The 13,701-nt window shown below is 42.0% G+C and overlaps 1 protein-coding gene across 2 annotated transcripts in view; it reads right to left on the minus strand.

Moving 5' to 3' along the window:
- Vit (vitrin) overlaps positions 1–13,701 on the minus strand; it is a 112,888-nt gene that overhangs the window by 52,209 nt on the left and 46,978 nt on the right. For both annotated transcript variants that reach the window (XM_013363450.4, XM_078029393.1), the window contains exons 4-5: positions 5,843–5,999; positions 51–184 (exon numbers count right to left, since the gene is read on the minus strand). In XM_013363450.4, coding sequence (XP_013218904.1) covers positions 51–184; positions 5,843–5,999 — 291 coding nt within the window. The remainder of the gene's footprint in view (positions 1–50; positions 185–5,842; positions 6,000–13,701) is intronic.

A 13,701-nucleotide genomic window follows, 5' to 3' on the forward strand; every position in this document is an offset into this window, starting at 1 on the left:
TCATCCCAAATGCCTATTGTTAGCAGTGTTTCTCCAGCATGTGGCCATACCTGAGACGATGAAGGATTCTCTCCATCTTGGTAGGGATAAGGACTGAACACCATTGGAGAAACTCCCTTTGTAACCGGACTGTCCTGCCACTTTCTGAACAAGTATTTTTCCTCCTGAATTATCGAGCACACCACTATGAAAAGAAAAAAAAAATTGAAGAAAGTACAGAAATGCTCTTTGACATCCCCAAACATGCAAGCCAGTCTCCATCTTTATGTAGACATACAAAAGCAGTGAGGTTAAGGAAAAGTTTACCCTGACCTGCAGCCAAGCCCCAATAAGGGTGCCTCCATCAACCTAGCCTGGTACCTAACCTGCCAGGTTCAGTGTCCTCTTCCTTCTTATAGAACCCCATCTGTCAGTCAGGAATTGGTCATCATGCCTCAAATTTCTTTTTTCCATGGATTTCTCATTCCTAATGGATTTTCTCCCTTTTTTTTCCTTTATTTTTCTTTTTTGTTTGTTTTGAGTCACAGTCTCACTATGTTGTCCAGTTTCAAGTGATCCTCCCACTTTAGCCTCCTGAGTAGATGAGACTAAAGGCTGCACCACGATACCCAGCTTCTCACTGGTTCTTTCAGGTAAAACTTCTTTCCTGACAAATTCCAATTTTGTTTTGTGATATCATGGAAAGAATCCAGTCATTACAAATGGCAGTATGAAATTATTAATTTTCTTAACAGAATTTATTCCCATTCTGTACTCGCTCCTTCCAAAGTATGAGTTGCTTTAGAGCTCTGCTTTAATTCTAATTCCTTGAAGAGGTATTTTTAAAAAATTATATGGTTGGGAATGGAACCCTGGGCCCCTTGCATGCTAGGCAAGTGCTCTATAATTGAGCAACATCCCTGACCCAGTATGGAGTTATTAAAAATAAATTATTCTTTTCGTTTCAGGCCAGGGAGGGAATATGTGCAGCTAAATTAAACACATTAAAATAGTCCCCAGTACTGGGAGCGTACCGCAATGATAGGATGCGTGCTTAGAATACATGAGACCTGGGTTCGATTCCTAGATCTGCAAAAAGAAAAGTGTTTCCCAAAGACTCAAAATTGTGTTTTTTTAATTTCTAAGATTTCTTCAGGTTTTAAATCCTAATGTGACAGTGACTGACATTTCTATGATGTTTCTTCTTCTCTGTTAGGCAAGGGGTCCACTTTGGTTCCTAAATAGCACTTTCACAATGTCATCTCCTAGCCTCAGAGCCTAATGTGGCTTCTTTGGGTATCCATACTTCATGGCACTGGAGGCAGGGCATGAGAAAGTATGTGGATTTGTTTCTATCGATATCTTCCCCTGGCTCTGGTAGTGGTAGTTGCCATTTCCCTCCCACCTTCATGGTGAGTCAACCACGTTCAACACTCAACTTCCCAATGACCCGGAAGGAAAGAAAGTGATAATAATACTTGACGTGTGAAGCACTTAATTACTTTAAAATCATGTCACGTATGACTTCTCCATGGGTCCTCCCAGCAAACCTCTGAGATATGGAGTGGAGGGAACACTGCAATTCCCACTCCCTAGAAACAGGCTGTTTCTATGAGTGACTGATTCACTCAAGGTCTTGTTGTGAATTGCAAGAGGAATTTGAATCCTAACTGACTCCTAAGTCTAACTGACTCCAATCCTGGACTCGTCCCTTGAGGTCATGCTTACCTCTTAGGGTTCAAGAGCACAGGATCCCCTATGACAACTCCATCTCACTCCCCAGAGTCTTTACTTCCTGCTCTCTCTCCACAATCGGGGGAGTCGGGCTGGACTCTACTCACCTGGCCAACCACACATTTCAACTCATGTGTCTTTGATTATGCTGCTGTTTCCCCTGGAAAATACGGTTTCATGTCTGCCTGACCAGGCCTGAGCAGCTTTCCAGCGGTTGCAGTTCGGAGAATGTATGGAAATTTGTATCTTCATTCTCTGACAGAGCAAAACATGTACATCTATTCCCGGCACCTCCTTTCTTCTACAGATCCTGCCATTGCCTTTCACCCCCGGCCCCCTCAGAATCTTGTTCTCACAACTCCTAAAGAACTTCCTAAAGATTTCTGGAATTAATTTCATGTCTCAACTGAACTGGAAAATTTCTTATGGAAAGATCAGAATCTTATGCCTTTGTGTAGGAAGGCCTATTTGTGGCCTTTGGGCACCAATTTTACCAGTGTTTGGGAGAGGATTGTCATGATTTCAGGATTTTGAGAGCTGATTGACTTGACATTGGTAGCTTGAAATCAACCATGGTAGGAGGAGGTATATGTGGGAAAGGGAAAATCAGGCCTCTCCCCTCCTTGCCTTCTTTTAAAAAGTTGTTTGTTAAAACACTTTCCAGCATACTATTGGCTCAGTCTGAAAATTAGGAGGATTTTTTAAACAATTACCTCATGCTCTCTTTAACTTATAATGAATGGGGAAAATGGGAAATAACACTTACCCTTTTCTTTTTCTCCAGAGAAATCATTCTGCCCTTGGGTTTATATTATATTACACCCAGGACTGCTCTTTTGAGGAACCATGTGCCTGTGCCCACACTCCTGTATAAGAGTCAGGAGCCCTGTACCTGTGACATCCCTTGTGAGGGCTATGGAAGACCGGAAACCCAGACTTTCTGACAATTGTAAATGTAGAACTACAGGTTCTCATGAGATTTGCGTATTAGGGTAGAGAAAGGCCTCATCTTCCCTCCTAATTGGAGGGTGCAGATATTTCAAAATCAGAGAGACTAGACCAATGTAGAAGATATACTAGCGAAGGAGAGAGACAGCTGGGAAAAGGCTGTGGGTCCACTTGTTGGCAGATGGGAGCTCAAAGCGGTTGCAATTTGGAGAATATATGGAAACTTGTATCTTCATTCTCTGACAGAGCAAAACAAGTTCCACTTCTTGGTGTTCCTCAGATGCTCTGCATGGGGCTGCACATGCTGTTGATGTCCACATGTTTCCTGTCCCTGGTACCAGGGGTTAGGGATGAGCTGATTGTAAGTGCCTTGGTTCAGAGAGAAGGAACAGTGCTGCTGTCCTAGGGGTGGGCATTTGGTCAGAAATCAGTGGGAAGAGTATTCTGCATGGAGGTGGCCTCATCATTGCTCCATCTCAGAGAAATCTCTTTTCCCCAGCACTCGGCCCCACTTCAATACAGGGTTAGTTTAGGATAAGACTGAGCCAAAATATAATGTCTCAAATATGTCCATTATCTTCTTGGTTTGAAGGAATCAAGGAGATGACTGATAAGAAAACATATGAGCTTGATATAGTATATAAATGAATTTAAGTTAACCTGAATTTCTAAGTCAACATATGCTCTCTCCTACCTTCCAGTTCTGACTGTGGGGAATTCTACCAGGACAGTGGCTGTAGGTCCCCAATGCACTTTTGACTCAGTCTTAAATCCTACCTCCTGAAAACAGACTTGCTCTTTTGGTAAAAAACAAAGCTAAAGTAGCAACCAAAATTCCAGTTTTTCCTTTTTTGCCCTTCCCAAGGATAGCAATACCTCTTTCCAACGAGTTTTCCTACTGTGCCAGGAAGCCACATGGCATTCAGTTGGTTGAGCAGTCAATATTGTTTCTGAAGCATTCAAGCTCTTTTCTTCCACCTTCAGCTATATTCTTCTCACCAAGCCTCTAGTCCATCCCACACCTGGGACTGCAGAGCCCTGGTCCAGGGAATGCCCTTCCTGTTTTCTTTCCAGGGGTACACCTGTCCTTCATAAAGCCTTTTCTAACTCTGACTCCTGTGAAGTCTACATCCTCCTGGAGTCCTCACTTTGTACATTAAGGGATGCTGAGACTCCCTTGTTCTTATCAAAATGGGTCAATTGGGCTCTGAGCTGGAAGTCAGGAGAAATGAGTTCTAATCTTCAGTGTGCAAATAACGAGCAATTTAATTGACTTCCCTATCACTAATGTCCTCTTTTGAAAAATTGGCTAAAAGTGCTAAAAGTGCCTCATAGGACTGAGTTGAAGTTAGGAGAGAATCATAACACCTGGATTCCTTATCATTAAAAAAATTTTTATTAGTTATAGATGGAGGTAATGCCTTTATTTTACTTATTTTTTTAATATGGTGCTGAGAATCAAACCCAGTACCTCTCACATGCTAGGCAAGTGCACTACCACTGAACCACAATGACATCTTTGGTAAGGTCAAATTTACTCTGTGCCTCTGTTCTTCCTAGGAAATATGGAAGGGTAGGAGAGAGTCAGCAAGTACCACAGTCAGCAATGCATCAACCATCTAGGATCCTAATTGGAAAAATACAGGCCACCTACGGACAGGCTCAGCCTCTGCAGCAGATGTCACTGTCTACACAGACATGAGAGTTGATACAGACACAGATAGGAGAGAGCTCCCAGTGTTGGTGGGCTGTATGGGCCTGCACGAGTGCGTAAAGCTATGTGTGAGCAAGCATGTATGTGCATCAGTATGTGTAGGAGGCATGCATATGGCACAGATAATCACATAGGGCATGCACATGTGTATTTGTGTATGTATGTGTATACACTTATTTTTGGCATGAAATTGACTTTGGGGCAAAAGGGAATTTTTATTTCACAATCTGAAGTTAGGAAACAATGTTTGGTGTCATTTTGTTTACTATTCCACTACTTGTACTTAATAAGTTATCGTAGTCCTGCTGCCATTGAAAAACCAATTAGCTCATGAACCCTCAGCAATAGTGGGGAAAAGGGAAGTATGAATGATCAAATCTACCAGTAATTCCTAAACTTTAGCTTATGTAACTTTATTTTTCCTTACTGTTTACCCTAAAGTTTAGGACATCTACTGATGCTATAAGAAAGAACGGATTTCACATTGTCACCTCTCTTTCTGGCAGAGATAATGATTGAACAAACCATTGGCTTATGTGTAAATACAGAAAAGGAATAAGATACCAGAAGCCTGAAGAATCCAGAGACCTCATCCGGCATCCAGTTGCTGAGCATTGACTTGGGAGTCACCTCTCAAAGTTGTACTGGCAGCGTTAGGAGCATGGGCACTGTAGCTGGCTGGACTTGGGTTTGAATCTCTAGCTGATACCTTTAAATAGGGTGGCTTAATCAAGTTATTAACTGGTCTTCATCTTTAAGAGGTGCATAATAGTAGTAGATACCACTTAGGAGAATTGTGAAGACTAACTAAGACAGCCCAGGTGAAGTGCTGGGCCCATATGTGCCAGCCTTATCCTCAAAGTTATTAAGGAAATATGCATTCCCTTGTGTGTTGACCCCAAACTTACGAAAAAGCAGTCTGAGGATTTTGGGAAGATCACTTTGCATATCTCCTCATTTGAGAAGTGACTTAGTTCAAAGCATGCCCTGTTTCCTGTCCTCCTTCCTGGATCTCAGACCAACACTGGACCAGGTGATACCTCCCACCACCCTTCTTCTCACTTCTTTGTCTCCAGGCCATCACTAGAAGCATGCTGACATTTTTTCCTTCAAACTTCTGGGCATTCTTTGGCCATATCCCTCTCATTTCCTTGCCTAGCACATACAGGTAGAAACAAAAAATGGCTTTGATTTGCTTTGGTTTCCTTGTCATGAACTTAAAAGAGTAGAACTCTTCCCTCCCTATTAAGGTATAAAGAGAAGTGAGCTGTCTTTTCTGAGAGTGTAGTGGAAGGAGATGCAGGGCCACATATGACGTCTGGGTCCTCCCTTTGGGATGTAGTTGCCAAATAAAATGCAGGACGCTCAAATTTGTATATTTTTGTTTGCTAAATTCAGCAACTCTGCACCGTTGGCTCCCTGTCAGCACCTTGATCGCTAGTTATTAAGTAGCTCAGAGCCACCCACCTGTGTACCGCGGCACCACACACACTGGAGTAAGACGCGTAGATTCCAGTGCCATAAACGTGGTACTTGGGGTCTTGGCATCCTGCTGGACATTTCACAATGAACTCAGGATTGATTATCTTTCCAGCTTTGACATCACAGTTGATCTGAGGCACAGCTGGGAACAGAAAAGGAGGTCAAAATTACAACTGTTGTATCAGCTTATATATGAGATGACTCCGTTAGGTTGTAAGTGTTCATTTGCTTAATTTCTAGAAGTCAGAACCTGGGCTGACCCTGCATCCCTTCCATATAATGAAGGCAGAGATGTGAATAGAACATTCCTCAGACCAAATGCACAACAATGTCCACCCATTGCATTCAACCTGCTAGGAGCAAAAATTTATTCCTGTGCTTATTTGGACAATTAATTAATTTAAGAAGAGAACTCTGGGAAAAGGCCCACTTCTAGTGACCAGAAATGTAATTTTGAGTCAATAGTGGGAGGGTACTGGGTTTTCAGAATCTGTGTTGTTAGCTCAGAAAGAGAAAACTGTAAGACAATCTCACATGAGGAAGGAAAGCTATTCCAGGAAGGGCCAACAAAGAAAACATAAGTCTTGAGGTCGGAGATGACTGGGGAAAGCCTGGTGGGAGGGCAGTGGATTGATGGGGCTGCATCAGATTCAGGGGGTTGAAATGCTTGTGTTCTGTGTAGGATGTGGGACACCAAGGAAGGTTTTTGGACTGGGAGAGATATGATGAAAGTGACCTTGGTCCTAGAGGATTCTCTAGGCCTAGGTGCCAGGCCACTATGGGAGTGATCTTTTCTCATTTGCTTCAACACTTTGTGGAAAGCTGGGAACTCTCCTGATGAACATCCAGGGAAGCTCATCCACTCTTTTCTCCCTCTCTTTGGCTTTGTTACTTCTTGCAGACTAGTGCTGTGCAATAAGCAAGTCTTCTGGAGTTGAAAGCTTGCCTGGGGGATCAGGTGGAAGACATGCTCTATTAATAATAACTAAAAAATGATGGGGTTGCTCTTCCCCACAAAGATTTCCCCTCAAAAACTCCTGAAGTAAAAGGTCCCCTAGGTAAGACAATCCTGGTGTCCTTTAAGATGGAAATGTATCCGGTCCTGGGCCCCATTCTTCAGAAGAGACTCTGCAATATAAGCCCAGTGGTGATGGTCCCCAGAAAAAGGTCATTTCAACCATGAAAAGGCAAGAATTTGGAAGCAAGTGCGACTGTTGTGTGCTGCGACACTGGAGGGCTGAGCTAGAACTGAAGGGGTCAACTTTCCATAGAGGCAGATTTTGCCAAGAACTTTCTAGGAATTGGCATTGTCCTTAAAGGAATGGGCTGCCTCCTGAAGCAGTGAATCCCCATTGGTGGAGGTCTGCAAGCAGAATGGTTGGAGAGGATTTCTACATTGGGTGGGAGGTGGAAATAAAACCTCTCCCAGTGCTAAGAATCTGTGATTACACGCATGGATCCAGGAGCTCTGCCAGGCCACCCACCCTCTAACTGAGTTACCAAGATGGTCTCAGAGTTGCTAATGGGTTCCAGCTGTTTCCAAAAAGCACACGCTTTTTTTTTTTTAACCCTTATGTACCTGAATGAGCTCAGTTACATTTCCTTTGGGCTAGAGAAAGAACAGAAATTAGAACTTCTGCTCATTTCTTACACCTCCCAGAGGAGTTTTGCCACTTAGGGCTAGGCCAGCAAGGTACTCCTTCTGGGAACAGGGGCTGAATTTGATCACAGGCTTAAGCAATTTGTGGTCTATATTAAGAAGTGGAGAACCGTGATTAAAACAGTTGGTTTCATTCTCCTTACCAAAGGTTGTCTCCTCACCACTGTTATTTCCTTTATACCTTTTGTGCCTTTCAACTCTGACACTCGTGGCTGCATTTACTGTTTTGGGTCTAGGAGTACATTTTTTAAGGCAATTTTTGGGGGTTGAAAATGCCAAATCAGCTAATTGCTTGGTCCCTAGGTGGAACTGGAGCACGTTCGATTCTCCTTTCCTTCACAGATCACTTACGCATTCCCAAATGCATCTCCTCCTTTAGATGTAAAGAAAATGAAAAACTTCTTTTGGATCTCAGTTCTTTGAAATAGGAAGTAACCAGTCCTGTGACCTGGAATTACATTTCTGACATAATTCAACACTTGGAGATTTGGGGTCTCCTGGCAGGTCAACCAAATCTTTTGGGATTGAGTAAAGGGGTGTAAATCCAGAAGCTTCTGCATGAATAAAGTACAATGACCAAACTTGTTGAAAGACTTCCTGGTGCACACAGTACATGTGGTAGGATTTTCCATGAAATAGTTGGCTTAAAAGACAAGGGGAAAATGCCACATGGGAATATTTTGCATCCTGCTAATTAATTTCCCCCCTTCCTTGGAGGGGCATTTGTTGTTTGGTGTGTGTGTGTGTGTGTGTGTGTGTGTGTGTGTGTGTGTGTGTGTTAATTACAATGCCTAGAAAATATTTTGAATAAGTTTTGCTATATTTGTACCCAATAGGACCAGCAAAATTGGTGGATGAACTCATTAACTTGAAACAAAGAAAATTAAGCACCTAGGCTCATGTACTTTGGAAAAACACCAAGCGAATGGCAAAGTGTGGTTAAAGGTCAAATATTTGTTAAATTTGTACAGAAAATTAAGCAGGAGAGAATGAACTAATTAAATTTTGCAGAGTAATTGCCAAAATCATTGGAAAGTGTAGTGCACGTCCAGCCAGAGAAAAAGCAACCATTTGTATCTTTCTAGCGGCTCTTCTTTAAGAATATTTTAAAAAGGCTCATTTCTCTACAGTATTTCCCCAGTTATATGTGAAGTAGTTTGTTTTCTTTTAACCATCAAAGATTCTTCCATTCCTCCACTTGGTCTTTGCATTTCCTCTGAATGCTTTTGAACTATTCAATGCTTACGAGTTGGGTTTTCCTTTCTCTCTCTCTTTTGTTGTTTAGGTTCTTCTTCTTCTTCTTCTTCTTCTTTTTTTTTTTTTTACATTTTCTTTTCTCCTCTGCATTTTATCCCTTAAATATAAAAACCAGACTTCCTTGAGAGGACAATTCAATAGCAAGGCAGCTCAAGAAGCATCATTCTCAGGCCTGAGAGGAGCAGGCTGACATTTTGACTGATGTCCAAATAGACATTCAGAGAGGAAGGCTGTGTCCCCGTGGCTAACCTCAGGTAAGAACTTATTTGCAAGTTCCAAAAAGATCTGTTACCAAGAGCACAGGGGAAAAGCAAGACAAAAGCTTCCTCCATTCCTTCTGGAGTGTGCTGTTTCTGGTGGCAGTGAGGAAGACCCCAGGCTGTGGTCACTGAGGACAGGGGAGTGCCCACAGAAGCCTGTGCTTGGCTGTCTGCTCTGCTCCTCCCTATGTGTCCTCACCTTCTCCTTTAGATGGTTCCTTACAGTTTCCTGGCCTTCTTATAGTCGCTATCATTTTCATGTCAGAGTTCACGTAAAAGCATCTCAGTATGTGCCAAGGGTTCCTTCCCAGAGGTCTTTGGAATCAGCCACCAGGAAAAGGGAAGAACCACTTGCAAACTAGATAGCTAGAGCTGCAGGATTACTCTAGACACAGGTCCAGATATCAGTAGCATTGATCTCTTAGTGTTCTTGGGCAGAGGTCACACCTCAGAACAGAGAAGAGGTACCATCTGAGCCACTATTTTAATATTGCACATGCTTCTGCTGTGGGTTGGGTCTCCTGCCAGGGCTAGTAACAATGATTAGGTGAAATAACACAGAACAAGCCAGGTATGTAGCAGGTAAAATCAAACCATATTTTCTTCTTACTTTGCCATTCATCTTTTCAATGATCCCAGCAATGTAAGCCAATTGCTTCTGGGGAAATGTTTTTCCTTATTAATTACAGAAAGCCTTTATAGGCTTGTCTCATTGATGGTAATGAGGAAGAAATATTATAACATAGAAACACTTATGCACAAAAAGTTTTGATTTTGATATTAAGCTTGATTTTGTTGGACTGTGATATTCAACCAGTGCAAAATCCCATTTTAAGAGAATTATGCAAAAATTGTTAGTTTAATGAAATAAAAATGACTATTAATTTGAAGATGAATGTGTCTTCCTTCTTGGTTCTGAAAACCAGTGAACAGGTCATGCTTGAACACGTCATGCTAATTCTTCCCTTATACCGACTTTCTTTCGCAAAACATTCTTTTCCATTTTTCTTAAACAGTTTCTGATCATGGGAAGTCTTTGCTCAAAAATCATCAATAGCTTCTGGTTGCCTTTAAGAAAATCTGAAAGTCCTTAAGACCTTTCCACAGTCCCTTCCACACAATTTCTGGGCTTGCCAATACTACTTCCTAAATGCGTGCTGCTTTCAGACTTGGCTTCTCACCCCTGGAATGCTTTTTTTCTTTCACCTACTTTTTCAAAGTCCCAGTCCCAGTTACAGCTTCATGCATCTACTAGAATATAAACTCCACGAGGGAGGGGATTTTTGTCTGAATTGTCCATCAATGGATATAATAGAATACATGAATGAACAAAGCAAATCCATTGGAAAGCCCTCTTCTTTCATTTCTAAATCTGCTATTTCCCTCTACCTTCACTTGGTCCAAGTCACGGGCATTTCCTGTCTGGACTGTTAAGACAGCAGCCTCTGTCGTGGCTTCTTCCTTCCAAGCCTGCCATCCTTTGCCCCAATCCTTTCTCCATTGGACAGCCACTGGGGTGCCTTAAAAAATGGAATCAGATTATATCTTTCTTCTGCTCAAAACTCCTCATTGGCTACCTATTACTCCTAGCTTAATGTCCAAACTCCATAAGAGGGTCTACAGCCTTACAGCATTTGGCCCCTGTATGTCCCTCTACTTAATCTTCTGCTGTTGTCACATGGATGATGAGACTGTGCCGGTCAGAAAAGGCCTGAGAGAAGGAAAAACCAGGGCAAAACCTTGATGTAGAAATGGACTGAATGGTTTGAAGAACATTAAAAACCCCTGTGTGCTGGAGCATAGTGAGTGAGTGGGGAGAGAGGTCCAGGGTGAGGCCTAAGAGGTATCAAATTACATGGGAAGTAGACAAATGAATAGTCCCACCACCATCAATACATCAATTATTCAATTATTACCACTAGTCTTTTTGAAAGGACCCTCCCCCCTCTTTTGGTATTTTTGGTATTAAGGATTGAACCCAGGGGTGACCTGCCACTGAGCTATCTCTCCAGCCCTTTTTATTGAGACAGTGTCTGGCTAATTGCCAAGACTGGCCTCAAACTTGCAATTCTCCTGTCTCAGCATCCCAAGTAGCTGGGATTACAGGCTTTGCTGCTGTTCCCTGGAAGAAATTTCTTGACAAGTCTACTGAACTTCCAAGGACCTATATATGCCTAACTGTTCAGAGAGGAATAAAAAAAAGTTTCCCTATGTAATGGTCTCATTGTATGGGAGAGGGCCGGGGGGAACAGGAGATGGAAGGGAGACAAAGTAAGAGGGAAATGAGGTGCTGGGTGAAGAGCTTGTGCTCCATAAGTTGGTTCCTTCTGTTGGCCCTCGAGAATCTATAGTAAAGGGTCCAGAATATGACAAAATGTCAGGTGAAGGGGAAATTCTCATAGAAGCTGGTAAAGGAGTTGAGCCACAGGACAAGAGGACCACGAGAACAGGACAGGAGGACTTAGGAGTGGCTAGGCAGAGAAAATCATGAGGACATCCATCATAAATTTTCCAGAAATTATGGAGGAGTTACAGACTTTAAAAAAGGGTCCAGAATTGACTTTACACAGGTTTAATCTGACATCTAAGAAGTCATGGAGGCCAAGCTCACATTGGGATGAAATCACTTTAAACTCTGAAATTACAGCTTTGGTCATTGGTGGGGCTAGATTCAAACCCTGATATGTCTGAATTCAGTGCCATACCACACTCCTACTTCAGTTGAGCCTTTGCCAGGAAAATGTGCAAGGTTGTAGGTTAAAGAAATATTTCTCATGGTATAAAAAGATTTCAAGAAGAGTCTACAAATAACAATTGGAGAAAATATAGTACAAGCAATGGAAATTGTTTCATATAGACAAATCTAGTAAAGCGTACTTGTCTTGATAGATAACTCCAAGCTCAATCTTTAAGCACCTAAGAAAGTCTATAAAGTTTGGTTCATATGTATTTTTTAATCCATAATCCAAGGAAAGACTGTGATCAAGGGATGATTGAATGACAGAATAACTTACCTGTGGCAACATAGGTAAGTTAGGCAGCTGTAGAAGTTTGTCTAAAAATAACCTATTCTCATTCTTTCCCTTGATTCTTAACAAAACCCTAAAAGACATATTGTATCCATTTTCCTGAGAGGCAAGTTGCTGTACCCAAGCTCAGGAGAAGTAGCAGAGCCAAGACCTGAACTCAGGTCTTCTTGCTGTAAAACCAAAGTTTTGCTAGCTCTACCTGCTCACCTCTTTCATAAGTGAAGAGGAAATCAATTACTGTTTGATCTTTTCTTATAGGGCTATTCTGAACTCAAAGATTGTTGGCAATTACTAGTGGATGAATGCAGGCGTCTGGTAGATAGATGTGTGTGTGCGTGTGCATATGCGTGTATCTGTGTACATGCAGGTATGCGTCTGTATATTTGCCCCCAAAATACTTGTAAGGCAACCATTTGAGTGAAATTTTCTTTGCGTAGTTTTCCTGTTACTTCTGGGAATTGAACAAGGTAGAATTCACTCAACAAAAAATCTGTAACATAGGGAGAGAGTGTTTTCTTTCTCACCCATACATCATGATTGCTAGGAAGTAGGTCTGTTTCCTTTTTCATTGTCTGAGAAAGGGCACACACAGCAATCTGTGTGGAAAACACACTGGTTTGACACTAGGTATCTAAGAAGCAAGCATACACTGAAGATTACTTACTAGTTGTTATACATGAACCTGCCCAAGCAGCCCTCTGCATGCTATGCCAAATCCTACAATCACAGAGCTGTATTTTTGTTCATCATCAGCATCCAATGCGCAATCGAACCAAGTACCAGAACAATGACCTCTTCATGCTCCAGGCAGTAGGTCTGGGAATCATCCACCCTCTCAAGGCTGATTGCAAAAATCTTTCCATGCCGTTCAAGGTATTAAGGATAACTTCTTGGAGAGAACTATATGAATTAAAGGTCATACACTTCACCTCAAATTAAGCACATTTCAACAGTCTGTAATGTAATGGAAATATTTCAGAATGTAGCTCCATTGTCTCTGGAGAATATCTCCTTGTTCAGCTTTCTGTTTGTTGTCTCCATCATGTACATTTCCTGCTTGAAAAACTCTCAGGAGACCCTATCTTTTAACTATAGAAAAGAGCAACAACTTCTCAGATCATTCTTCCTATGCGTGCTATCTCACCTTCCAGTAGCATCTCCCAAGACTCCCCTACCATGTCACTGTAAAACCACACTATCCCTCCTCACTGTTTCCTGACCTCATCCTGCCCTTGTTCTCCATGATATCTGGGCTCAGTCCAGTCAGAAAGCTCTCCCATCTACCTCTACCTGTAGAATTCTACTTATTTTTCAAGTTTTGTTTTGAATGTTCCTTCATGAAACCAACATGAATTCTCTTGTTATTTTTGTGTAGCATTTACCACATTTTTGCTTTATTTTATAGTGGTTGTTGTCCATTTGTCTGTCCATCCACCCAACAGTTACCTAATGAGCACTATGTATGTCTTCATGGTGGTTTTGGTCTTGGTCTTGCTGGGAAGACTGACTTTATGAAAATGTTCTTAGAATTCAATGTGGTTAGTACTTAAGTGGGAGTGCCCCCACACAGGAAGCAATTAATCTAGTCTTGTGTCTGTGTTGTGGATAGGGGTTGGGGCCAGGAAGGCTTTCTTTTGC

The sequence above is a fragment of the Ictidomys tridecemlineatus genome, chromosome 12, assembly GCF_052094955.1.
Source record: "Ictidomys tridecemlineatus isolate mIctTri1 chromosome 12, mIctTri1.hap1, whole genome shotgun sequence".
In the NCBI taxonomy this organism is placed as follows: Eukaryota; Metazoa; Chordata; class Mammalia; order Rodentia; family Sciuridae; genus Ictidomys; species Ictidomys tridecemlineatus.